This window comes from Canis aureus, chromosome 5 (genome assembly GCF_053574225.1).
Source record: "Canis aureus isolate CA01 chromosome 5, VMU_Caureus_v.1.0, whole genome shotgun sequence".
Taxonomy (NCBI): Eukaryota; Metazoa; Chordata; class Mammalia; order Carnivora; family Canidae; genus Canis; species Canis aureus.
This window is the reverse complement of record NC_135615.1, coordinates 66,502,551-66,528,453: the sequence shown is the minus strand read 5'-3', so window position 1 is coordinate 66,528,453 and position 25,903 is coordinate 66,502,551. Positions and strand designations below refer to the sequence as shown.

The following is a 25,903-nucleotide window of genomic DNA, read 5'->3' as shown; positions in this document are numbered from 1 at the left end:
TGCTGCTAGCAGATGGCAGAGCTGAGATTTGAACTAAATACACTTAACGTATTGTCTAGTATAAGAAGGTGCTCAATAAACACAAATTCCTATTCTATTTGAGGTTGTTATCAGCATCCTCAGATCCCCGTGCAGGGGCCCCGTGTCCTGGACCCGCGACCTGGCAGCTGAGGCCCCTCGGTGCCAGCCTCCATCTCGCCTGCAGAGTGTGATGGTAGCAGATGGGTGGAGGCTCCCGATTGAGGGGGAAGGGGCACCATGGTGTTCCAAGACCCTCGCGCACCCCAGTAGTGTGTGCGTGTGCGGGGACATCCTCCGTGGCCCAGCCCCCTCAGGCCCACCATGGAGCAGGTCGCAACAGTCCATGAGCAGCCCGGGCCCTGAGCGCACACAGGAGGTGGCCCCAAGGCAGCTGTGTGTCTGGGAGGTGAGCACTTCAGAAATCCCCTCCCGCCAGGCGCCCTCCCGGGGGTGGGCTTCCTGCCGTGGCAGACGACAGATGTCGGGGGAGGCAGGGGGAAGGCCAGGGCTCCCCCACGCACACCGGCTGCCATCTGGGCAGCAGGAGGGGGGATAGCAGAGCCCCTGAGACTCGCCTCGGGCCGGGACAGCCGCTCGCCTGGGCGGGCAGCCAGGCTGGGGGCTGGGGGCTGGGGGCCAGGGGCTGGGGACTCGGCCAGCAGAACTGCCCTTGACCCCTCCATCCTGGAGCACGGATGGAGCGTGGGCTGAGGCAGGCCCAAGAGGAAGGGAAGCCAAGAAGTGCATAGAGAGAGAGCCCCACAGTTGTAGGACAGAGCTCCCAGCTCAGGGAGACGAGCCTGGAGCCCGTGGAAGGCAAAGGTGGGTGACACTGGGCTGGAAAATTCAGTTGTGCCTAGGGGTGAAGGGTGGCTAGGAAAGGACCCTCCATCTGCCTAAGAGGAGGGGCTGGAGGTGCACGGGGTGTAGGCCAGCTCTGCGTGAGGCAGGCAGGGTGATGGGCTGTGGGGCCCTTGGGGACTCCAGGTCCATGTCAGTGCGGGAGCATATGCTGAGGTCCAACAATTAAAGGGCGAGGCCTACATCCTTCCCCCAGCTCCCCCCTCATCCCCTCACACACTTACCTGTGAAGCACACGGGGCATTTGAAGGTGCCGCCCATGCCCTCGAAGCTGTGCTCGATGAGGTGACAGAGGAGCTTGGCTGGGGAGTCGAACATCTGGTTGCACAGCTTACACTCGTGGTTGATGCCTTCCTCTGCAAGGAAAATGATGGCCAGTCAGTGACCTTGCAAACATTGGGCAGGAGCCCAAGGGCCCCCAGTATAGCCAAGGCCAACCTGTGCCTGGTCCCCAGACCCAGGGCTGGTGTGAAGGCCACAGATGCCAGGACCCATCCAGCTCCAGACAGTCCCTCCCACAGAGCCTAGAGACCCCAGGGGCCAGCCACAGATATGTGGCTCTTAAAGCCACTGTCTGCCTTCATTTCTCTTGTTGGTCAAGCAGCCAAGAATGTGTGCAGGCCACGGTCAACAGCCTGAATCTGAGACTCCACCATGTCACTGTGGAGAGGAGCCCAGGATGGGGTCTGCACAGAGAAAGGAGTCCAACCAGAGTTTTTAAGAATCTAGTAGAATATTTACTGAGCATATACTGCATGCCAGGCACTGCAAGCTAGGAATCCTGTGGGGAACTGAACAGATAACACGCTTGCCCCCATTCTAATGGTGGGGGAGACACATCATCAGGATGACCAATGTGTAATACAGCATCAGGGGGGATGTGAGAACATGGGAGGCTCCCTAGGTGACAGTCAAGGTGGGCCTGCGCTGGCTTGCCAGTAGCAGGAGAGCCATGTGCCTGAAACTCGGGGGTTGGGTTGGGGTGCAGTGGGGTCGGGTGGGATCGGAGGGGACACAGGGACGCACATTGCCCAGGGCCTTGCCAGCCACTGGCGGACTCTGGCTTTGACTCTGAGGGCTGAGCCACCATAAGTAGATGCCACCAAAACAACAAATGCTCTTTGTAAAATATTTGAAACAGATGGCCTATGGATAATGGCTGATGGACAAAGGGCGGACACCCTGTCCTTCCAGATCAGAACATGGCTCCATTTACCCACCTGGAAGCCGCTATGACCTTCACTCGAACCCAGGAGCCCCAAGCACCAGCTTCTCACCAGCATCAAGGGGTACAGTGCCAAAGTCTGGTGACCCAGCCCAGAGTCAGCAGGGAAGAGTTCAAACCCTGGCTTCTTCTCCACACTGTATGGCTCAGGGGGTGAGTGTGCTCAGAGTAAACGAGGTTCCCCGAGCCCCTGTCCCATGAGGCTGTGCGAGGCTGGAAGGGGCCAGCATCTGCAACCAGTGCAGCCCTCAGCTCAGCAAGGGGGTACGGCGGGGAGTCACCCTGGCTTGAGTGTCACGTCATCTGGGGTTGGAACCTGGTTCTGCCACTCACTGCATGATCTTGGGCAAGTTATACAACCTCTGTGTGCCTCAGTTTCCTCTTTTCTCAAGTACACGACAACTGCCTTCCTCACCACTACGCACCCATGAGAATGGCCAAAATCCAGAACCCTGATGACAGCAAGTCCTGACAAAGATGTGGAGCAATAGGAACTGTCACCCACTGTGGCTGGGAATGCAAAATGGCACAGCCACCTTGGAAGAGGCTTTTCGGTTTGTCACAAAATTAAACCTACTCTTACTATACATCCAACAATCTCGCTCCTTAGTATTTACCCAAAGGAGTTGAAAACTTATATCCACAAAAAAAAAAAGCTATAAATGGAGATTTATGGCAACTTTATTCATAATTTCCAAACCTTGAAAGCAACCAAGATGTCCTCCAGTTGATGAATGAACACATAAACTGAGGTCCATCCAAAGGATGGATTATTACTCAGTGCTAAAATGAACGGAGCGATCAGGCCATGAAAAGGCGCAGAGGAAACTTCAATGCATATTACTAAGTGAAAGAAGCCAATCAGAGAAGGCTACCTGCTAGGATGCCAACTATTCTGGAAAAAGCAAAACTACGAGGACAATGAAAAGACCAGCTGGTTGCTTAAGGTGGGGGCAGAGATGAGCAGGCCAAGCACAGAGGATTTCTAGGCAGTGGAAATACTCTATATGATATTCTAATGATGGACACGTGTCATCACACATTTGTCCAAGCCCTCAGGAGGTACAACACCAAGGGTGAACCCCAAGGCAAACTACAGACCTTAGGTGATTGTGATGTGTCACTGTAGGTTCATCTTGCAAAAATCACGTACCTGGTCATTCTGGAAAGTGGCAAAGATAATGAGGAAGGCTATGCATGTGTGGGGCAGGGCATATAATGGAAATCTCTATCTTCCTCTTAATTTTATTATAAACCTAAAACTGCTCTAAAAAATATATAAAAGTCGGGGCGCCTGGGTGGCTCAGTTGGTTGAACATCTGGCTCTTGATTTTGGCTCGGGTCATGATCTCGGGGTCCTGAGATAGAGCCCCCTGTGTAAGGCTTTGGGCCCAGTGGGGAGTCTGCTTGTCCCTCTCCTTCCTTCTCTGCCCCTCCCCCTGTGCATGCACTCTTTCTCTCAAATAATTAATTCTTTAAAAAATAATAAAAGCCTTCAAAAAAAGTCACATATATACCCCCCCACATAGCCTTCATCTTTTTTCTTTTTTAAAAAGATTTTATTTATTTATTTATTCATGAGAGACACAGAGAGAGAGAGAGAGAGAGAGAGAGAGAGGCAGAGACACAGGCAGAGGGAAAAGCAGGCTCCATGCAGGGAGCCTGATGTGGGACTCGATCCTGGGACTCCAGGATCACGCCCTGGGCCAAAGGCAGACGCTCACCACTGAGCCACCCAGGCATCCCTAGCCTTCATCTTATAGTGGATGTGACAATTAAATGAGTCAATACAGGGGCACCCAGGTGGCACAGTCGGTTGAGCATCCCGAAACCAAGATCTCAGGTCCTGATCTCAGGGTGGTGGAATCAAACCCCAAGTCGGGCTCTGAGCTCAGTGGAGAGTCTTGCTAAATTTCTCTCTCCCTCTTCCTCGGCCCCTTCCTGCTTGTACGCTCTTGGTCTCCTTTCTCTCAAATACATGAACAAATCCCACCCCCCACTGCCCCCCACCAAAAAGAGTAAACGAGTTAATACACGAAAGAGGATTGGACAGTCCCCGCACACAGCAAGTGCTCAATAAGTGTTTCCTGTCAGGTGTGCCAGCATCAGCGAGAGTATTATCTGGGACAGCCAAGGACACGGGCTCCCTCTTGGGCTCCCCCAGGGAACCAGCCTCACCAAAGGTGCCAGGTGCTCTGATTTGCCCTCAAAGGCAAGAATTAGGTAGCAGAGGGGCTCTGCCAGTGGCAAGACACAAACACAGATGGGCTGAGGCTCCTGGCGAGTCCCTGGGTCCCCAGGCCCTGGCTGGGGCTGGCAGGGACAGCACACATCCCCCTGGCCCAGCCAGCCCCCAGCCCCCACCTCAGCACCCCCCTCCGCCCCCCGCAGAGACACATGCACACACGTGCGCGTGCAGGTGGGCCTGCCCCACATAGCCCACTGGCTGGAATCTACCGGGTGTTCGCCGTGCCCCTGGAGCCCCGGCAACTAGGCCACATGCACCCGACAGAGAGCCAGGCAGAGCTTCCATTTACACTGGCAGAAAAGGAATTCATTGACAAGTTTGGGGACGCAGGGCAGGCTCAGCACGCTCGCCGCATAGGCCCTACTCACGTCCTCCACTTCCCTTGGGGAGACTCTCATCATAATTAGAGATGGCCTCCTGTGTGGGGGCTGCCTCAGAAGACCCCCAACATGCCCCCTGTCCCCCACACAAACGATGCTCCTCAGGGCCTGGCACAAAGTAAGGAATGAATGAACGAGAGAAAGAGAGGTACCACCCTTATGGGTGACCTCCCTGAATGTGGACACCTCTCGGACGTTAATAAGGCAGACGGTATGTGAAATGACAACCGTACAGAGGTTTCTATTATGGTTTATACTATACCTTAAGTTTAAGCTGATAAAAATGAATCAAATACCAGAATTAATCCTGCTCGCTGGTAAAACCCCATTTCTAGGAAAGAGAATTAGACCTCTTGCCAAGGTAAGAGAGCCAGCTGGGGGGTGGTACTCGGAACGGAACAGGATACAAAGGCCTCCCCATCCATAGGGATCCCACCTGCATGCCACCTCCAGGCAGGCTCCCCTGACTATGCCTGCATGCACAGTGGGACCTGGCTGGGCATGGTGATCCTGGATTCATCTAACCAGATCCTAGGAATCTTTCTGATCCTGCCAACTGGATTATGGACACAGATAGTGGCTTCTCCTTCTCCAGCCCCCACAGCATCAGGCCCTGCCTGGGCACGCAGAAGGGGCCCGGGAAATACTCCCGGCGGAGAGACACCCCTGGCTGGGCCCTCACTCCCTGCCCAGCCAGAGCCAGCTCCCCGGGGCAGGGATGGCAAAGGAGGATTTACTGCTCTCTGCCGAGCGGGGCCGAGCAGGGCCGAGCGGGGCCGAGCGAGGCCTTTATCCACTTGGCTGTGAATGGAGACGTGCCGTCTGATGCACAAACGCCGAGAGGACAAAGAAGGTTCCCGCAACTGATAAATCAGAGAAATCATGTCTGACAGTCACTTTCCGTTCTCCGAGTGCCGAGCAATTCATCAGCAGCTCCTCGTGATTCATGGACGCCGCTACACCCTGCACCCACGTTCATAAATATGTGCACAGTCAGGCAGCCCTGGAGCCGCCAGCCGGTTCCAGGCCCCAAACAGCTGCCATGTAAGCAGATCGCACCCCCGAAGCGGTGTCGATGTGAGGTTGTGGGCTGATCAGATCAGGAGCCCGACAGGTGCATGCCACTGCTCTCTTGCCTCGCTCCGCCCTCCCTCCCGTGTTAAAGAGAGTCAGACCTGGGGAGCCCTGGGAGGCAAAATAAAACAAACACAAAGTGAAAGCAAGAAAGCCGGAGGGGTTCCCCCAGACCCGAGAATCGGGCCTTCTGGTTTGCAGACCTTCTTTCTGAAGGACAAGGCCCTCTCCCGGCCCGAGGGGGGTTGGAGGAGCTCCCTGGGGTGTCCGTAATGTGTCCCTCTGCCTCTCCAGCCCTCCAGGAAAAAGGGGGGTGGGGAGCTGCCCTAGTTAGTGTGCAAACAGTCCCTCCGCGTGCCGGTGACCCGATACCAGCCAGCCCACGGTACTGGCAGAACGTGCCGCCGCCGCCACCGCGGCTCCTTACCCCGCCGACGCGGACAACCTCGCACTCTGTCCCAAGTCGTGGGGTCCGCAGAGAGCGGCACCCTCCGAGAATAACTCTCCTGAATTCTCTAAGATCACGCAGCCTCGGCGGACACCTCGGAGCAGAATGACAAAGCTGTCTGGGAGCCCGCAGGCCCCTCTGCCCCGGTGCAGGGGGTGGGGGTGCGGGGGCTGGGAACTGGAGGATTTTGTGAGTTAAGACGCAAAATCACTTCCTCTCCTTTCTGTTCTTTTTTTTTCCCCCCTTATAGCACATGACAGGCATCCATAAGAGAGACCTACACAACTCAAGTGAATTATGCAGCCCCACTCATTTGTAAAGTGAAATGCAGATTTTGCTTGCTCACTGTGCCAGAGCTTTCCTTCCAGTCCCCGTAAGTCGGGGCTGGCACGGGGAATCCATTGATACATTATGATTTTTTTTTTAAATAAAAATAAATACAAACCCAAACTGGCAAAGAAACAACCCAGCAAGCACGAAAATCCCAGAGTTCCCCCCTCCCACCCCAAACCAACCAACAACCCTCTTTTTTCTTTTTTTTTTCCCCTGCTCAGGAATAATAAGTGTTAATTTTACACTTCATTTCTCAAAAAAATAATAGGATGTGCTTTTGCTTAAAACCAAGTCAGCCTGCTGGAACCTTTCAGGCTGAAACTGTGTCAGCCCAAAAGAGGAGCAGAGGGCTTTGTGGAAGAGCATCGTGCCGAGATGATAGCTCCCTGTAATGTCCTCGGTACCGACTTTTGTCTCCAAAAGCATTTGATCCTGGCAGACACATACTTATTTCCATACAGGTCTTGGGGGAAGCCAGGAGGAGAGAGAGCTGATTATCAGAATCCTGAAGGTGAAGCTCAGGTGGGCCCCACTGATGTCAAAGGCAGGCCTGGGCACACATTTGGAGGCCATAATTTGCTGCCTGGGAGGGAGGGGCAGCAGGCTGCAGCGGGGAGTGGACAGGGCATTGTTCTCCGGCTCTAATGCACTGAGCCCGACCTGCTCCCGCCATATCGCTGGGCCTCGCCTGGCCCTTCTCTAGGCAGGGACCCCACTCGGGGAAGCTGACCCACGAGCGGTATCATTACGGCACAGACCCCTCCAAGAGCAGAGGACCAGTGACTGTCACCTGTGTTGACAGGGGGCATAATTAGCCACCTCCATTCAGGAAGCAGCAATTAAGGACACCAAAGTAAGGACTAGAAACACTTGACTTTGAGTCCCAGTTCCAGTCGTTCGCTGTGTGTACTTGGGTGAGTTACTTAACTTCTCTGAGCGTCAGCTGCGTCGGCTAGAAAATGGGAACAATCATCACAGGGTTTTTGTAAGGCCACCAATCAGGCTTCTTCTGTCAAAGGATGCCTGTCTTCAATGAAAACTCTCTGCCCCCCGACTGTCTCCTTGTCCTTGTCCCTCACTTCATTCAGGAGTCTGCTCAAATGCTAGCTCTACTAACAGGCCTTTCCGGATGCCCCCAGAGAAAGCAGCACACACCCCTATCCTTTCTAGCACCTCACCCACCTTCTAATTTCCTTTACGGTGCTTACCACCACCTGGCGTATGTGTGGGGGCTGTGAACAGAGTTCACCGTTTTGTTTTTGTTTTTTAACTAACTGACTCTTTCCCTCATACACATCTTATGCATGCACGCACGGAGTAATGTGAGCTCTGTGAGGGTTATTTTGCTCATTGCTATGTCACCAGTGCCTGGAACAGGGCCTGGCACATAGCAGGTGCTCAATAAATAGGAAATGAATGATTTGTGTCAAGCACTTAGTACAATGTTTGGAGCATGGGGTAAGGTTGCTGGTAAATGCTGGTTATCACTCACCAGTGGTGGGTCCCCACCACCCAAACTCGCAGGACTGTTGGCTTATAGAATCTGTGCTTGCCTTCAGAGACTCGCTATTTGGATCCTCACAAAATGGCCCGCAGGAGTGTAGGCCTAGAGGGTCCTGCCAAGTGGACAGAAAAGGAAAAGAAGGCTTAAAAGGACAGCACCCCCCTACCAGCAAAGTGGCAGAACCAGGGTGAGGACATGTGGTCATCCCCAAGCAGCCCTCTATATCTTCAAAAATACCAAAAGAGGCCCAAGACCTGAGACCTGGGACCTGGGACCCAGCAAGCCACCCTCTGGTCCCTGATCACCTAGAATTCTGGGGAGAGGAAGACAGATGTACCCTCCTGGTTCCCACATTTGAGCCTGGACACCCCCCTGCCAGCACCAGCTTCAGTTGGCAGGAGGGTCAGAACTTTCCCCAGGTAAGCAGGGAGGTAGCGCCCACAGCGATGGCATGGGCCAGCCCGGGGCTGTAGCACTGTCCCTGCAACAGCATTTCTGGGAGGGGATGCCCAGGCTGCCTCATCAAGCTGAAATCCTCTGTTCCCAGCTCAGATAATAAATTCACCAGCCTTCAATTCTGCAGCCCACCCCAAGGATCAGGTCAAGGAAAGACCCGCGAGATCCAGGGGCCCAGGCTCAGACACACACAGGGCAAACAGAGATAAGGAAGAGGAGGAACAAGGAGCCCAGCATTCATCCAGGTAAATGAGTAGGCAAGACGGGGACCCCAGGAGAGGACCCCTCTGATGCTGCCCTAATAAATAACCAACCACAAACAGGCACCGAACAGGAAATAGAAACATAGGCCAATGGGGGACACAGTCCTTTGTTCTCTGTAAGGAACAAAGACCTCTGGTGGAAGAGAAGAGGGCAGATACTAGTATCTGAGCAGCAAGATCAGGCTGTTTATCTATTGATTCTTATTAAATACCACAAGGAAATGAACCACGGCAGGCTGTAAGGGAAAGGGGGGGGGATGATAACTGACCTGGGAGCTGACAAGGGGCAAAGGAGGAAACAGGGTCTAAGGGGTGAGCCCTTCCCCAGAGGCCAGGCAGGAACTGGGGAGCACACAAGTGGAGGCATCCGCTGATCGTGGGACTCCCAACACCCTAGGGCCCTGGCCGCCCTTGAGGATCTACATCCCTGCTAGGCACGGTGTGGTCCCCAGACCAGAAGCTCGGGCACCTCCTGGGCGCTGGTTAGAAATGCAGAATCTCAGGCCCCAGCCCAGACCTGAAGGATGAGCATCTCCATTTTAAAAGTGCCCTTGTGATTTGGGCATGCCTTCAAGTTTGTGGGGCAAGGAGCTTTATACAAAGGTTTCTGAGGATGCGGATCTTATTGGAAGCCTGTTGTCATGAAGCTGTGTGTTCACAGCTATGATCTTCCCAGGATTGTATGCTTTGGTCTCTAAAAAGGAGTAAAGTTTTCTACGGTGACTTGTCTACCTTTTACAGAAGACAGAGAAATATAACAACAGTGGGAAACACTCTTCTATTATCACATGAGAATGACTTGGGGTGTCTTTGGAGGGGCTGCTGGAGACTCTGGGGGTGGTGGCTGACAGTGTGTCGAGCACCCTGGTGTCTCCGCTGCCCCAGACCCCAAATGCGAGGGTGCTCAGGGCCGCCCAGCACCTCTCATCACTCAAGAACAGTGATGAGGCGAGCCCCGCCACCACCGCCCCCATTCCGGGCTCCCATTTTCCTAATTAATCCTGGAGGATGGGCTGTGCCCTTCCTCCTCCCCTCGGGGGCACCTTCCCAGGCCTCTCTGGCCAGGAGGGACCCATCTCAGGGTCCCCCGTGTTTCAGAAAGGCTTATAAATGAGCTCTGGCAGCCTGAACCAGGGCCCCACGGGGGACCCAGAGCCTCTTCAAAACAGAGCCCTGACAATTAGGCAGTCTGAGTTTTGAAAGGCTTGGGATTGATGGCGTGGACAGTAAAAATATCACCTGGGGAGCTGGGTGTAGTCCTCTGAGGGTTGCCTGAGGTCAGTTGCCATGGCAACGGAGAATGAGCTCAACCTTGTAACTGACCCTTATCTTTTTTTGATCTGTGGGCCACTTGGGGCCAAGGCTTGAAATCAACTGGAAAATAATCCGGTCACATATCAGAAAGAAAACTATTTATACTTATTTACCCAGGTATCCACCAACATCCCCATCCGGCAGAGACGAGGATGTCCGCCCCAATAAACCGATGTCGCTCGTCCAAACGGGGGCTGCCGGACTGCAGGACACAGGGGGAGACTGACCCCCCACCCCACCTCAGCAGAACGCAGCTCCGTCCACTCGCGGGCAGGTGCACCCCGGTGGGAAGGGTTCTCCTCCCCCCTCCCCGCCCCTCACTCATTCCTGTCTGAAGCACCGGGCCCTCTCGCAGGCCAGCATCCGGGAGAAATCCACCAGAGGAGTCTGGACTCGGGTTTCTCCTCTCATCTGCTGTTCAGGCGTGTCGGTCCAGCCTGGCTTGATCACGAGGCTGCTTGGCTTTCTTCCAGGGTCGGATGAGACTCTCCTCGACCAGAGGCGTGTCCCCAGCCGAGAGGCTGGGCCGAGCTGCCAGGCAGATGTGCATCTCTGCACCTGAGGGAGGTGTCCACGTAGAATTTGGGGAGGCAGGCTGGGGAGGGCCGACCGCAGGCCCTCCCTCCCGGTCCCACACCCCGGGAAGGCCTGACTAGCTCAGCCACCCCCACGCTCACCCTGGGGTTCCCATGGCAAGACAGCCATCTGGCCAAGGCGCGTCTCCAGGACGCTGCTATCCTGAGTTATAAGTACTCGAGCACTCTCTTTTCCTCCGAAACTCAAGTCAGAAGACTCCAGATGGTTCCACTGACCGACTGCTCCCAAGAGCCACGTCACATGAATGTTAGTGAGGGGTCAGCTAAGCTTGAGGATGATTCCGGGTAAAGGCCCCCTGAGATTTCCCATCACTGCAAACAGGACGGCTCCACGGACTGCCCCCCACTCACCCCCGTTCCATCAAGATGAGCTTCTTTTGGGAGTGGAGGGGAGACACGTGGCTGAAAACCGGGCAGCCTGTAGGCGATTCCTGGCTCCGCCTCAGACTCCGAGGGAGACTGGGCTGAGCGCGGTCCCTGTGCAGCTCAGTCCTCTGGCCTGTGAAATGGGCAGAAAGCCACCTCCCTCACAGGGCTGTTAAGCAGAGGGACTGAGAACATGGAGAACACTGACCACAGGACTACTGCCGAGCTCTCGAGATTTTGGACACGATTCTTCCCTGAAACTCACACCCAAGGCCTGTAACACAGCGTGCACTGTGCTGGGGTGGGGAGGTCCCCAAGCCAGCAGAGCCCCCACCCTGGGGAATGTTCCAGGAGCCCTGACACGGCCTCTAGCACGTGGCGGCCCCTATGTCCATCTGGCAGATGTCTTAGTGTCAGTTTTCCTTGTCTCCATCCTCCTCCGCCTCCACACCACTCCCCATATCTGTGATGGCCAAAGTTGTATCCAGATTTCAAACCCTTTGTTCAACTGTGGCTCACTGCAAGCTTCCCTATTTCTGGCCCCCTGATGCTCCTGCAACCAACATTTCTTATTTCTTCATGGTTCTTTTCTTTGTTCCTCTGTCTTAAAACTCAGTGGGATTTCCGTGGGGTGGGGGTTCAAAGCAAAGCCAGGGACAAGGGCGTGACTCAGGTTCGTGCGGCATCCCCCCCGGGCTTTGGCCTGTCCTTCCTGCTAGCTTGGCCCATGCAGGGGGCTCCCCAAGGGCACCAGTGCTCCAGGAATCTCAAACAGAGGCTGGCCCAGTGCAGAGATCCATGATGGAGGGAGGCTCCTTCCGACGCCACGGTCTGTTTCTGCACCTCCAGGGAACCCTGCCCCCAGGCGCCAGCGGTCCTGGGTGGTTAATGAGGAAACACACCACCTTTGCAGAGGCCTCTGCTTGCAAGCTTGGTGTAGTGGCTGACAAAGACATGGGTCTCTCAGCAGTCTCAGCCGTTTGTAATCTTCAGGACATGGTAGCTAGCTGTCCTCGGTGAAAAGAAAGTTACCGAGCAGGCCTGGGACAGTCACCAAGAGATGGGACGTGCCTATCTGAGCTGCTTAACAGAAAAAGAGCGAATACATGGGTGAATGACCAACTTGACCACAGCCGGAGCAGTGGACCTTTACTGGGATTTGAAGGAGAGAAAGTTCTACAGAATTCACATTTCTAGAACTGGACACCTGTGGATGAAGACATCCCCCTTCCCTGCTCACACACACCCCCTTCCACCTGGAAAAGACAAAGGCCTTCAGAAAATGAAGACCCCACTGCATCCCCTAGGGACCCACTAGGTGAAAACAAGTAGCTTATTCTTGCTTAACACACCAAGCACCTACTGATGTATGTCACTGATCTTCAGATTCAAGTTTTCCTCAACAAGGCAACTGCTTAAAAATCCATCATGTTAATAATCATCAGATTAATGCCCTCTAATAACATACAATTAACATGACAGGCAGGCCGCAAAACCCTTGTTGTCACCGACCCCGCCGGGGACACGTGAATTACCCCCGCTTTTACTACAAGGGTTTTCTCTGTGGCTGACAGCATTTCCCCTACCACGAAAGACCACATTTTTAAAATGAGCACAGCAATGCGTCAAAAATCCAGCGGTTCTCCACGTGCACAAATATAGCGCATCCACGTGGCACGCGAGATGTCCCCATCTTTTCAAAAGTTTTCCAACCAGGGAGTCTTGGATCTGTTCCTGCAGTCCCTAATAGCTGGAGCTCAGATGGGAAATGGCGATCCACCACCTCCATCCCTCTGACCACACTGATTGGACCCTGGGCATCCCCAGTCCTCAGCAACGTCCTGGGCAATGGTAAGTGACAAGACAGGGCTGGTTTCTATTGCAAAGCTTTCAAAAGTATGCATCCGCTAGATCTGTGTGGTCCAATTTGGTCATTACTAGCCACGTGTGGCTATTTAAATCTCAACTAGGGGCAGCCCCGGTGGCGCAGCGGTTTAGCGCCACCTGCAGCCCAGGGCCTGATCCTGGAGACCTGGGATCGAGGCCCACGTCAGGCTCCCTGCATGGAGCCTGCTTCTCCCTCTGCCTCTCGCTCTTGCTCGCTCTGTATCTCTCATGAGTAAATAAAATAAAATCTTAAAAAAAAATGAATCTCAACTAATTACAATCAAATAAAAGTAGAAATTCAGTTCCACATTTCAAATTCTCAACAACAATGTGGCTGGCGGCCATGGGTTTGGACAGCACAGAATGTTTCCGTCATGGCAGGAAGTTCTATTGGACGGCGCCGTGGAGGCAGGGGCTCTCCCTGTCTTGTTGAGCACTGTAATCCCAAACCTACAGCTGTGTATGGCACACAGCAGGTACTTAAGAAATATTTACTAAATTGTAGTATATGTGTTTCAAAATGTTTTAAAGAACTCCTCATTCTTTATTCGTTAGCAATTGTAGGGATTCCCCTGAAAACTGCCCGGATGCGAGCCTCTCTGGCCTTCAACTTAAACCTCTTCCCTAATAATCATGTGGCCCCTCTGCCCAGGGTAGATCAGAGTATGGGGAATGCAGAAACATTCAAGAGAACAAAGTTTTGGGTCACCTGGGTGGCTCAGTGGCTGAGCGTCTGCCTTCTGCTAGGGCATGATCCTGGGGTCCTGGGATCAAATTGCACATCCAGCTCCCTACAGGGAGCCTGCTTCTCCCTCTGCCTGTCTCTGCCTCTCTCCATGTGTGTCTCTCATGAATAAATAAATAAAATCTTTAAAAAAAAAAAAAGAGTAATAAAGTTTCTCTGAAGGGCATAACCCAAATAATTGGGCAACTTTGGACCAATAGGGCCCAAAGTAGATTGATAACAATTGGGTCACTAGCTAGTTTAGAAGCCCACCTGCTGTGCCACTGAGCCACCTCTCACTGAGCAACCTATGTCCTCTTCCTGGAGAAGGGCCCGAATGTCAGCAAACAGGACACCTGCCAGCGGTCAAGGCCAAGAGAGAGATTGCCGGATGCAGGGATGGCCCACCTTTAAACTGGCTTAGCCCCAAGGCTTGTGAAGGAAGTAAATGCTTGCATTTGTAATGCGTAGCTAAGTAGTTTGTGTGGTTTCTTATTCCGCTTCTGCTAGCTACAGCTCAAAGAACCGGGGTTTTACTGTGACCCAAGTAAAATGAAAATTGAACTAAAATTGGAAATTCAAATGCAACATGGAATAAATGAATACATTCAAATCAATGATACATCCTTCCAGTCATCACCTGATCCCAGCCATAATACCAGCACTGAGCCGACTTTGAGGGATCAGTTCTCCCACAGTTCGGCTCAAAAGCCAATGAGACAGAGCAAAGCTTCGAGTCACACGCACGGTCCTCCAAGGCGGTTTCTGGGGTCAGGCTTCCTCTCGTCCACTCTGGTCTCCACACCCTCTCCCCAACCACTAGTCAAAAAATATCATCCCCCAGAGGGCAGAGGGTGGCCGTCTTTCTTTCTTCCTTCGAAAGACCCAGGACCGAGATAAACGAGGCCTATTGGAAGCTCCAAGCTCACAGCTAACATGAGTTCACTGATATGGTCTGCTCCCAGACCTAAGTTCTCCCAGACACAGCGATTGTCTGGGATGGTTTGAGCCATCCAGCACTCAGAGACCGGATGACGGGGAATCTGCCAACTTGGGGCAGCTTAGCCCCCCCAACCCCCAGCAGCCCAGCTCCCAGAGGCTGGCCAGTCTGCCTCCCTCCGTCCACAGCCAGATCTGTCCATCATCTGGTTGTGCCTCCACTTGGCCACCAGTGCCCCCAAATCTGGGGCCACTCCCACCTCACCCACCATTCCTAGCCCAACGAGGCCATTCACAGCCAGCCAGCCACGGACAACACCCATTCCCTGCCCAGAGGAGTAGGGGACAAGCAGCTGGAGCCCAGGGGAGCAGGCAGGCTGTCTGGGAAGAGGCTGGGGGGAGGTGGAGCTGCCCCTGTGCAGCCCTCCAGGCCCCATGCTGGCTCAATGAGCAGAACAGCTGCCCCTAGCCAGGACGAAATGCAAGCCGTTCGAGGCGCAGCACTGTGGCAGGAGAAGGCCCCGCCGTGCAGCTGTGGCTGGCACCTGCCTTTCTCCTTGGAAAGGGCAGCATCATTTACCTTCATGAAAATGTCCATCTAGCGCCTGGCAAGTCATCCACTGCTACTTGCCCTCCCGGCCCACCTTTCCATGTCTGCTCTAATCTCCCGTCCTTGCTCCCTCCAGCACACACTGACCAGAGAACACGCCCCGGGGTCTATGGCCATCATGGCACTCCATTCCTCAAGAACCTGCAGTGGCTCCCATTCTCCCAGACCAAAAGCAACATCCTTCTGCCACACCTAACCAACACCTCTGCTTTCAGCCACACCCACTCCCTCCTACCCCACTGGCTCCCTAATCCCAGGCCTTGTTCCTGACCCTGCACCTTTATTTGAGCAATTCTCAGTGCTTGGCGTCTGTCCTTCCAACCACGACATTCTACACTGACATTCAAGGCTCTGGATCCAGTTGCACCTAACGCTATCCAGAGTTATGTGAAATAAAAGGTATCCTTCAAAAATTTTCTTCACTTAAGCTATGGCTTTCTCTCACTTGCAACCCAAATAGTCCTGCCTAATAAGTTCTCTATAGGAAAAGAAAAGCAGTTCTTTTATTTGTTGTGCCATGAACAGGGTCAGACAACATGAGGTGCTCAATCAATGTTACCAGTTTGGTCGGTGCCTAGATTCACAGCCCCACCCCCACAGCTCTGGATCCCACCCCGACCACTCAGGCCAGGGGTTCCAGTCTCGTGCTGCCCCTGATGCAGGAGCTCAGACACGTGCCTCCAGGTCCGCAGAACCCCTGGCATGTCGAATGGTGACAGAACAGGATTGGGTCAGCCCTGGGACTCCACACCCCATGCAAAACGCTGTCCTCAGGGCTGAACATGGACCTCTGCTTCTGCACTCACTGCATTCAGTCAGCACAGCACACGGTGGGAAACAGAGCCTCAGATTCACGGTTCAAATCCCCCTCCTGCCACCTACCAGCCGTGGGATCTTGGATCAGCAGCTGTTCCCTGCTACGTAAAATGAGGAGTGTCACAGGGCCTACCCCATCGGCCCGCTGTGGGGTGAACGGCCCTCAGAGCTTCTGCGATGTTATGATCACCATCACTGTTAGGGACTCTGTGGCAGGCCCGGGGCGAGGCACCAGGTTGACAAGCCAATGACACACACTGTGGCCCCAAGTTCCCTGGAGGTGAGGAACCTGGGAGGCCAGGTGAAGGGACATGGCATGTGTGACAATGCAGCCACCCAGAAGCCCTGAAAGTACCCCAAACCAGGCCCTTAAGGACACGCAGTAGGGACAGGATCTAGGGAAGACAGATGGTCAGAGGCCCTTGCGGATGGAGATGTTGGTGGGTACTGGGTGCCCAGCAGTCCTGCTGGGCCCCTACCAGAGCCCCTGGTCCTCCTGGCATGCCACATCACAGCCTTGCTGCCCCAGGACCCAGGACCCAGGACCCAGAAGCTGTTCCACTGGAGGGTGGGCAGAAGGGCCAAGGCGTGGTGTGAGGACCCAGGGTCCTTGCTGTCATTGTAAGGCTTGGTCTGGCATGATGACACCTCTGGCCCCACAGGGCACGACCAGGAGATGGACACACACACACACACACACACACACACACACTCCTCTAGAACCCATTTTGAGGTCCTGCAAATTAAAGGAGCTTCTCTCAATACAGAATCTCCCACTACAGCAAAAGCCATGACCCCCAATCCCATCCACAATGTCAACCTGAGACTCTGGGCAGAGGGCCATCCAAAGACGTTTTCTCTGCCTCCATTTCTTGCCTTGATCACACCCTCAACGCACAAGGGCTCGACCTCAATGGCAGTTTAGAAACCAGAAACCAGATTCTAGGGAATTACCTTACGTTCTGGTTCCAAAATCAAGAGCGTGTCTTGGCTTCCCTAGGCAGGGACAGTGCCTAGCCCTATCCTAGCCTCCATCTGGAGGACTCCCTTCTCCTTGTCCAGAGTTGAGAAAAGCAGAAATCCCATGCACCTGCAGAGAGCGGTGTACATGTTGATGGGACTGGGATCCCACCCAAAAATGGGAGTCCAGGTGGCCTTCTGCCCACTTCACAACAGAGGACACCCCGTGCCTCCCCACAGGCTGAGTCCTCCCCGGAAATCCCTACCACACCTTCCTGCCCACAGACAGAGGTCTTCAGAGTATAGCTCGAACTGCCACCTCAAGAGAAACACGTCCTGTCCTCCTGCCCCTCATCTCCAGCCTCATAGGGGACCTCTGCTCTTTTGCACCCGAAAACTATCCTTCCCACCCTTGGCATAATCACACCTGCTCACCCCCTCCCTCCCCCAGCCTGGGTGTCGTCCAGTGTCCAGCAAGGTGGCCGGCACGCAGTGGGAATCAACGCTTGCTTCGTGGAATCAATAGAGCTCTCTAGGGATCAACAATATTTAATCCCTGCCCACAGGACCAGGCACCAGCGACAAACGCCTTCTCTGAGAGGACACGTATAGCTTTATTCCATCAGTCTTCCACTTCACATATAATTAACCTGGAAATAAAACCAGGTACTCAACACAATCCTATTTTGGTGGGGTTTTTAAAAAACTTTTTAAGATTTTATTTTTATTTATTCTTTTATTTTTTAAAGATTTTATTCATTCACTCATGAGAGAAACAGAGAGAGAGGCAGAGACACAGGCAGAGGGAGAAGCAGGCTCCATGTAGGGAGGCCAATGCGGGACTCGATCCTGGGACTCCGGGATCACGCCTTGAGCCGAAGGCAGATGCTTAACCGCTGAGCCACCCAGGCGCCCCTTTGGTGGTTTTTTTTAGAAAAAGGAGTGTGTGTCACTACATGCGTATGTGCTTTTCGAAATAACCGGTGAAAGGACACACGCAAAGGCATTAGAGGGTCACCTCTGGCTGGCAGGGCAAGCCACTGACCTCTCTGAAGCCCAGGAGGACCAGACGAGGCAGCCTGCAAAGCACTGATTTGAATGCAACTATCAGCCATTAGTACAGTCACATCATTGTTATCCTTAGGTCACTCTCCTTGTGGCTCGGCTGTATTTTCTAGTTTTCCTGCAAGGAGCATGAGCAGCTTTTATAATAAATAGAGAGAGTAACAGCTTTAATTTTAAAAAATAAGTCTACTGATTAATGACAAAGACAAGGACAGCAATGACAGCGTGCCCTCTCTGGTGTTCCCACCTGGAAGGTGAGGTGGTTGGACCAGAGCTCTCCATGGCCCCATTCCCTCCCTGCTCTGCGGTTCTTCCCAACAGAGACTCTGGGCAGCAGCAGCAGCAGCAGGTCCCACTCCTCGCTCCTTGCTGCCTGCCAGTCCCTGCAGGGTCCCCACCTCTGCCCCTATCGCCTTGGCTCCATTCTATCACCTGTCAAGTGGGATGGGCAGGCCACTTTGCAGGTCTGGATTGTGCTACTGTGCATCTTGGCAAGTCCCTTCTCTGTGGTCCAGTCTCCCCATCTGTAAGATGGGGACAGGGGGTATGATCCATAGAGACGTATGCAGCTTGGATGTACCTGCTGCACCCTCACAGGCACTAGCTCGGAGGCATAGCTGGCCAGGAAGGTGCTCTGGGAAAGTGCCTGTGACCATCCGTTCCCACACCGGGCACTAGGCTGCGGGGAAGCTGGTGGACTTTGTTCCGGGCTCCTAGTGGAGACTAGGGGAGCAGGGCTGGTAGGATTCCACCGCCACAAGACCAGAGGCCAGAAGCAGTGGGGAGATGGGAAGTGAGGTCCCCAGTGGGCAAGAGATGCCAGGAAGGCCACGACCCCAGGTGAGGAGGCTGGCGGGCAGGGGCCCCACCACCAAGTGCAGACGTTCTTAGCAAGCACTGCCTCTGCCTGGGTCCAGGACGGCCCAGCCCGCAGGGGAGGCGGCGGCTCCAAGGGCTCGGCAGGCCAGATGCAGCCTGCCCGGATCTGTGCCCTCCGTGAGATTGGAGATGACAGGCTCTGGGGGCAGGAGGAGCTGGGTCACAGGGAACTTGGCACCGATCAGGGCAGGGGGAGCAGCTGGGCTCACAGGGCCCGGAGGCCCCCACCCTCTACAGGGCCCAGCGAGGGGCTCTCCCCTCAACCCTGCAAGGCTTGAAGTGCTCCCGGGCTGAGGTTGGGGTCAGACTGCTGCCCCTTCGCGTGCCGCCAGCTTCCAAAGAGGTGGGAGGAAGTGGTCCAAAGACCCAATATTTGTACTTCGAATGCTAATTTGACATAGAGGAGTGGGCATGGGGGAGTGTTTATAATCAGCACTCCAATAAGCCCACAAATGACGCCAGTATTTTATAAGCTTGTTAGAAACAAATCACCCCTCAGCTGATATTTACTTACTGATGAATCATAAAAGGGCTCAATATACAAAGACAGCATCCAAAAAGAAGGTCTTTCTCCGGTCCCATCTTCAGCAAGAATGTCAGGAGCCTGAGCCCACTGTCCTCCAGCCCCCGTCCCCAGCCCCCTCCCCTGCTCCGGGCAGCCTGGGGTGGGGGGAGGAGGGGGCAAATCACTGGCACCAGCTCCACGCCCCCCCCGGCCCCCCACCCATCAACTGGCCTAATCGGAGGCTCAACCCGGCGCTCAGGAGGCAGCTCTGTCCTTCTGCCGCCCCCGGAGCCCCCGGAGTCCTCTGCGGGAGCAGATCCAATCCAGCTAATTTGCATAATGATGAAGCCCTCCAGTGCGGGCTGGGTCTTAGGAGGCTTGGGAAGAAATATGCCCTGTCCTTTGGAGAGGCACACAGAAGGCTCCGTGCAGCCCGGGAGGAATGGGGCGCCCGGCGGGTGGGCGGGCGCGGCGAGAAGCTGCAGCTCGCCCGCCAAGGACAGCGCGGCTCTGCCGCCCGCTGAGCCTGTGTCCAGCTGGCCCAGCGAAGGAAGCACTGCCCAGGGCTGTAAACCAGCAGGAAGGAGGCTCAGAGTGCCAGCTCCAGACTCCGGCTGGACAGACCCAGGTCACAGCGACCGCCGCTCGCTGGCTGGCTGACCTTGGGCAAGCCACTGACCTCTCCGCATCTCAGTAGGGCCAGACAAGGCAGCCCGCAAAGCACTGATCCCAAAGCCCCGAGAGCACGCAGTAACTGCTGGCCATTATTATAGTAACATCGCCATCCGTCCATTTGTTTATTCAGCAAATGCCAGGTATTGTGCTGGGAAGTCCAGGAGACACAGGGACACATATCCCATCTCTAAATCACTTGTGGTGACAAAGCCATTCTGCAGGTCCAAAGGTGAGGGCAGTGCTTGCCCTTGAGGTGAGAGAGTGTGGAAAGGGGGTGTGGGGAAGCCACTGGAGGGCCATCAGGTTCCGCTTCTTAGTCTGGACGCATTCGGTTTCTGAAAATTCATCAAGCTGAACGTTTATGATTTGTGCATTTTTCTAGACATACATCATACTTCAATAAAGTTTTTACAAACCTCTCATCCACTTGAGGAGAGAGATCAGCCAAGTACGTACATAACACCAGGCAGGATAATCAGCTCCTTAAGAAGGGTGGATTTTAAAAAAATAGCAAAAATAAAGAAGAGTGGATAAAATGTTAGGGGTAGGAAGTGGGACAATACTGCGAGGGAAGAAATCCCTTCTTCGTGAGGTGAGGATCACTCTGGCATGTGTCTGGTGCGTAGCGGGTACTCAATATAGATACTTGCTCAATGACTGAGTGACACATGGCTTCCTGGAGGAGGCGGTCTTGGAGGACCAGGTTCAGATGAAGAAGAAGGGAGGGCATTCTGCAGGGGACTGTCTCCAGGGGCAAAGGCCCTGGAGTGGCTTTGTTCTGGTGACAAATGCTCACTGGGCCAGGTGCCACCCGCAGCAGTGATCCCAGGAACAGGACGTATGCCTTTGCTGGGCTCATGGTCTGAAAGGAGCCAAACATCCAGGAAGCAATTCCAGGGGAATCAGACCATTCTCCCATTCTGCCAATACTGACTGAGTGTCCAAGTGCAGAGGACAGTGCTGGGGGCTGGTGACATGCAGGTGAACAGGATGACCGGGCCTCCGACCTCACAACACCCACTGCCTCTTGCAAGTAAGTGCTTTTTTTAAAACTCCACTGTGAATAACATGTCAAACCTAAAGCTAAGCCAGCTTTGCACGGAGTTAGTCACTAATCATCACCCAGTGCTATGAGGCTGGTGCTATTTTATTCCCATTTTACAGATGATGATACTGACACTGAATGAAGTTAAGCAACTGATCCAAGGTCACAACGCTTACGGATGAGGCTGGCACAAGAAGACATGGCTCTTACCCTCTGCACTGCCTCTGGGTGCTGGTCAAGGAACCAAAGATGACCTTTCCCCTTGGCCTCTACAGAACATTTCACACCCATGGCTCCCTCACAGACCTGGGAGTAAGCTAGATGGAGGCACCATCCTTAGACCCATTTTATGGATGGAAAACACTGATATCCTAAGCACTGGGCCACAAACGGTGGTAAGTGACAATGGAAATGAATCCCAGGGGCTCAGTTCCTTGTCCATGCACTTCCCCTCCCATCAGATGCTGTGGGGTGGGTCAGTGGAGGCTGTCCAGAAGAGGAGAGGCCAGGGGGGCTTGGCAGGGGCAAGCCCAGCATGCCAGGATGCAACGTGTGCAAGTCTGGGCCCCGGACCCCGCAGGACCACCCCATCTCATCGACCCTGCTCAGAGCTCACAAACTACGCGGGCATCGTTCCCAGCCCTGCCCACCATGCACCAGCCAGGGGGGACCCCCCACTCCACCCACTCACCGCCCGCAGCCTCAGTGAGAAAAGCAATCACAGCTGAAGCAATAGCTCATGCTGAAACAATTCTCCAAAGCTGCCTGTGAGCAGACATTGCTGCTTTAAATGGCGATTTTGCAGTTTGGGGTGCAAAATTATTTTCCATGGCACATGGGGAGTGGGCAGAGTGGATTTGCCTGTGCTGAGCTGAGGTCCTGCATCCCAAGCAAACGTGAACAGACGCTGGCGGCGACTGGGCTCGCCAAGCCTCAGCTGCTACGGCTCTGAGACAGGACAGGCGGACTAATAATTATTACCATTTACTAAGTGCTGACTATGTGCCAGGCATTATGCTAAACACTTTCCATCTGGGATGAGCTCATAAAATCTCTACGAGGAGGTAACAGTAAGTGATGGAGCCCAGCATTCCAGCCACAGAGCTGTGCTCTTAACCCCTGGGCTGCACTAACTTCCTTACCATTATTAATTATTACCATTGGTAGTAGGATAAAAGCAATTAAATTCAATACTTAATTTCTGTTATGTGCAAAGGCATAGGGCCGGGTGTTCGGAATATAAGCAGGACTAGGAACTAAACCGCCTGCAAGAAGTTCCCTATTATTACCCTCACAAATGCAGTCATCTTATCACTGAGGTTATTTTTAATGATCAAGCACTTGACCAGCACATGGCAAGTCCACAGTATGTGTCTTTGCACTAGGCCAAAAAAAAAAAAAAAAAAGTTAAGACACACATACATTCACTCAAACAGTTACTTTCCCACTTCCAAACAGTGACCCTTTAATGAAGAAACCACGAGAAGCGTGTCCTTGGGTAAGTCACTGTCCCTCTCTGAGCTCCAAGTCTTCATTCGTTGAGAGGACAAGCTGGGATTAGAGAACTCACGAGGTCCCTCAGAGTCTGGGGTATCAGGGTGAAGGGCCAGTCCCCATTCGAGCTATAAAAGTCCTTATCAGATCGTTGGAGGATATCAAGGAATAAGCAACATGAATTTCATTTGAAATTTCAAGATTCAAACTCAAGGGCCAGACCTCAGAAAGAGACCCTCGTAGGGAGCACACAGTAGCAGCTAAAGAAATGTTTCTCTAGAAGCTCAAGCTGTCATTAGGACACAGAAGTAAATGCCAAAGCTGATAGGCTGTGGGCAAAATGCTGAATTTTAATGCTTTCGGAATATTCCCTGCAGTCCTCACTACTTCCTATTATTTATAGCCACAGCCCCGCCCTCTCTCTGCCTGATTCTCAAAGGTAGCTGAGTTTGTGACCTCTGTTAACGAAAAATTCGTTTTTCAAAGGCAAGGCAAGAGGGAGGAAAGAGCCTATTTGTAACTGGGAGACATGGATGCCTGATGCCTCTAAAGCTGTGTGACCTTAGGAAAGTCGCCTAACTTCTCTGAGCCTGTTTCCTCACTACCAATAGTGGGCACACATCTGTATCTCCTTGATAGTTTTTCCAGGAAAGCAAAAAAATAAAAATAAAAAATAAAAAATAAAAAAATCGACCAGCTTCCTGGCCCTCCCAGCACCCTGAAGAGAATCATGAAGGTCGGGGGAACCAGCAGAGACCAGTATCAGTCAGGGCAGGAAGGGAAATGTGTGGTAACGAGCAACCTCAAAGCACAAGCTGCCAACAACAAAGGTTTATTTTTCGTTCGCCCTTCATGTCCATTGCAGGGGGCTCTGCTGGTGGGCATCACTTGGGCACCTAAGGTGGGGAGCACCTGCATCTCTGGCATTGTCAGCTGCCGCACCTGTGGAACAGAAAGTACCCTAAAAGGTGTCACCTCGCCATTCAATGCTCCAGCGGAGAAGTGACACAGGCTACTTCCACTCACAGCTCTCTGGGCAGACTTAGCCACAAGACCCCACCCAGGACAAAGGAGCCAGGCTGTGTCATCCTACCACATGGCAAAGGATGACACTCCTCATGGCCCCGTTCATCAGAGCCACGAGGCCCACCAGGGCACTCCAAGAATCTCAAGACGGGCAGAAGAAAGGAAACGCAACCAGAACACCCCCAATGGTGACAGCCTCTCAAAGAACATTCCAGCCCGCCAAGGCCCAGGATTTGGAGGGGTGAGAAGCAGGCGCCATGCTCTGGGTCTCCCTGGGTCTGCTCCAGGGTGGCGAGTGGGGCCCCCACAGACAGCTCCAGCCCCCACACCCTCTCCTGAAGGCGGAGGTGACGTGCTCCTCCTGGCCACCCTGCTCTCGGAAGAGCACACCAGGTAAATGCCATGTGCTGTCCTGGGGCTTTCCGCAAAAGTCGCTCTTGACGATAATGGCTTTAGGAGGCTATGCAACCGCACGCCTGGCATCTAAAACGTCGTCAGAGGCCAGGTGTTGCATCTCTAATTAGGATGGGGATTTTTTTTCACCCCACGCAGAATTTACATAATTGGGAAGGAGGTTACAAGGAGGACCCTCCCCACCAATTGTGCGTCTTCCAGGCCTTCCTTCCACTTCCCCTTGCACACTTCAAATTTAAGGGAGAAATGAATCGATTTGAATTTTTTGAAATTAATTATCATCATTGCCATGGCAAATGTATCCACCACCTTCCTTCGGGAGTTGAGAGAGGAGGGGGGTGATCTCCTGTGGAGAGGAGCCCTGGGAGGTGACACGCGTCCCCCCCAGCCCATCCCCGCCCCTTGTACTCTTAAAGAAAAACCTTACCTCACCCAGTCTCACCCAGCTGGATCTCAGAGCACCTCCCGGTTTGGTCTGAGCGTTCTTCAGAATTTTTTTAGCAACCAAAATTAATGCTTTAAAATGTCACTTGCTACAGTAAAATTTATCAACATTATTATATACCATAGAAACTGCCATCCCAGACAAATGCACGACATTAAAATTTGGTCTAGAGCTCCCCAGAGGAAACGTTTGCTGCAATTTGTATAACAGTTTATATATTTATGCTATTTAATGGTACAAAGCAATAATTATGACTTCATTCACTGATAAGCAACGGCATTACATAAATCTGATGCGGATTTAGAACATGCCAGCTCTGACACCAGTGTACTAGTTGTAAATTATGTTGCCGTTAAAAAAAAAAAATCCAAGCAAATATGAAGGAGCAGCGGGAAACTAATAATGCATCTCCAGCTGTTCCAGTTAACCTGCAAATGTGGCCATCTGCACCTCGGGAGAAAGAGAAGGGGAAAGACACGGGAAGGCGGAGCAGAGCAAAGGGAGAGAGAGAAGAAGCTGCCTTCTGGAAGCACAAAGCCTTCCCCCGACATCCAACCAATGACCTTGCTCTCACGACATGGCAGATTGTGCCCAAATCAGGAAAAGTTCCCAAAGAGTGGAGGGTCCCCTCTCCACTGCTTCTCTGAAACTCACGGCCAGCCCCACGCACTCCTGTCCCCTTGCTAAAAATACGTCTCCAGAGTCATCTCTCCTGCCCGGCCCTTGCAGGAGGCTGGGTTTCCACCCCGGATTTCCTACTTCCTGCTGCACCAGCCTGACCAGGCAACATCCTGGACAACTTTTCTTTCATTTCTTTCCCTCTTCTTTTTTAAATACCTCTTCACAGACCCATCTTGCGTTGTTAAGGAAAGGTGAGGTGGGGGAGGGTGGCAGGAAAAAAGTCATCATTGTCATAGATGTGTGCCCACTTCGTGTGGTTCAAAGCAGAGCCGGGGGCACAAAGGTTCGCACAAAGCAAACAACACAGAAATGCTCAGGCAGGCTGCAGGTGACAGGTCTGGCGCCCACTGACCGTCAGCCGGGCTCCCCACGGCTGGAGCTCAATGGCTCTCAGCTCGGCCCGGGAGTGGCATGCAGAAGAGGTGGTTGTGTGGGCGATGTAAGGCTGCCAGCCCATATCCAACCCTTCTGGGGCCTCCCCCAGCCTCCCCCCAGAGCGCACAGAAGAGCTCTTCCCCAGACAGGCACAGGGCTCTGCTCAGGGACGGGGCTCCCATCAACCGCACATCAGCTGCTCCTGCCTGGGACGGTCCTTGGGCTCTGCAGGAGAGCTAACGCACTGCAGGCCCCATTTTTATCTCCTCCCCTC

At 53.5% G+C, this 25,903-nt stretch overlaps 1 protein-coding gene across 4 annotated transcripts in view; it reads right to left on the bottom strand.

The window, feature by feature from the left end:
* The window catches only part of ZNF423 (zinc finger protein 423), a 334,278-nt gene that overhangs the window by 29,851 nt on the left and 278,524 nt on the right, over nucleotides 1–25,903 (bottom strand). For all 4 annotated transcript variants that reach the window (XM_077898496.1, XM_077898498.1, XM_077898499.1 and 1 more), the window contains one exon: nucleotides 1,107–1,238. In XM_077898496.1, the coding sequence (XP_077754622.1) occupies nucleotides 1,107–1,238 (132 nt within the window). The remainder of the gene's footprint in view (nucleotides 1–1,106; nucleotides 1,239–25,903) is intronic.